The sequence below is a fragment of the Macrosteles quadrilineatus genome, unplaced genomic scaffold, assembly GCF_028750875.1.
Source record: "Macrosteles quadrilineatus isolate MER2022 unplaced genomic scaffold, UCM_ALF_1.0 Scaffold_2__2_contigs__length_208266976, whole genome shotgun sequence".
NCBI classification, from domain to species: domain Eukaryota; kingdom Metazoa; phylum Arthropoda; class Insecta; order Hemiptera; family Cicadellidae; genus Macrosteles; species Macrosteles quadrilineatus.
This window is the reverse complement of record NW_026542595.1, coordinates 66968939-66970724: the sequence shown is the minus strand read 5'-3', so window position 1 is coordinate 66970724 and position 1786 is coordinate 66968939. Positions and strand designations below refer to the sequence as shown.

At 40.5% G+C, this 1786-nt stretch overlaps 1 protein-coding gene across 1 annotated transcript; it reads left to right on the top strand.

Annotated features, from left to right (window-relative positions):
• The first annotated feature begins 652 nt into the window (after positions 1-652).
• Positions 653-994, top strand: LOC128984361 (uncharacterized). Its single transcript, XM_054403669.1, has one exon. It carries the CDS (start codon positions 653-655, stop codon positions 992-994), a length of 342 nt encoding a protein of 113 aa, XP_054259644.1.
• The last annotated feature ends 792 nt before the right edge of the window (positions 995-1786 follow it).

Here is a 1786-nt window from a genome sequence, read left to right as displayed (position 1 = left end):
CATGAAAAGCTGTTTTTACCTTCAGTTGAAAGATTAATAAACCCAATAGAAAGTTTAAGAATAATGAAAAAGAAAACTACAATTAAAGAACCTAAAAATCTCACTGCTAATGGGTTACGCCATCAAGCTGCAACATTCAGCCGGCTTCACTCATCACACCCCCAGTACTAAGACTTAGTGGCTAGTTCACTTGGTCATTCTCTTTTGGTCCACAAAACGAACTACCAAATACCTGTGGGTTTGTTGCAGCGTTTATGTTTATGTTTATGTTCATGGTATCATGACGGGAAACCACCCTTCGAACAAAGGTGATGACCATGAAGAGCTCCCACACACTATTACAAGTCTTGATGAAGAGGTTCCCCAAACAAAACAGACTAATTGAAGTGCTAAGGAAGACGAAACGTATCCTGAAGAAACATAACCGTTAGAAGAGGATCCCGATTATAATGTTGAAGAGGACAACGATTCGAGTGCCAATGACGCGACTCCATGTGAATTACCAACTCCTATCAAGAGAAAACAGCGATGGACCGAGCAGGAGCAAGATGTAATTTTTTCCCATTTTAGAGAAAAAAGTCTAAGCAATAATGCTGTTACCAGAGGTGAAATTTTCATATTCAGAAAAGAATATGACAATTTAATATTTACTATGACAATATCCTTCCATTTCAACCCCCCAGCTGCTCCTCATCAAGGTGGTCTCTGGGAAGGAGCCATTAAGAGTGTCAAGCATCACCTCCGCCACGTCATCGGCGATCATGTCCTAACCCTCTCAGAGTTCATGACCCTGACTACTCAAGTGGAGGCGATACTTAATTCGAGACCTCTCACACCAATGTCAAATGACCCTTCAGATGTCACTGTGCTCACTCCGGGACATTTTTTGGTCGGAGCTCAACTTGCCTCTGTTCCTGATGAAAATCTGGAAGAGGTTCCTGATAATCGCCTGAAACACTGGCATTTGGTCAAGGCCCTAAATCAACGCATCTGAAAGAGATGACAACTGCAGTACATTCACACCCTTTATGGACTGAACAAAATTCCAAATCTTCGCATTGGTGACCTCGCCTTAGTACACCTACTCCTCGTCTTTCTTGGCCGTCAGCTCGGATTGTAGGTGTCTCCCCTAGAAAGGATGAGGTTGTACGGGTCGTCCACTTGAAAACTCAACAAGGACTCTTGACTCGATCAGCTCACAAGGTTTTTCCTTTGCCTGCTTATCAACCGTAGAGGATTTGAAAAACGACTTTCACAAGAAGACGACCAAAGTACTGTGTCCAAATTTCAGTTGAGGAGCGAGTTATTGTCACCTTGCGGTAAGTCAGAATTTAACAATTAAGTAGAAATAAATTGAATTAAAAGAATATAACAGCCTGGTACATAAATATTTCGACCAGTATTTTTGCAATGAGAAAATGGTTGTCTGTAATGAGTTAAAATGTTTTGTACACATTTTTTTTACTTTTTATAAAGTCAGCAGTTGGGCTATACTAAGTATGTAAACAATATTCAAAATAGGAAATTAATGTAATAACATTTGTTATAGCATGGCTTTAGTAAAAAACATATGAACGTCTGAACGGTGTCCAATACTTATCTACTCCTGTCCAAGGTTTTGGTAATAATAGTCATATGGCCCCGTCTTCATTTAGAAGATGTTTAACTGGTGTAGTGCCAGTGGAGAGTTAGGAGGTGCCTTCAAAGGGCCACACAAGATGTTTTTGAGTGGAATATGCTTATTACCCTTCACCACTGCAATTGCCTATCGCATCAGTGATCGTAC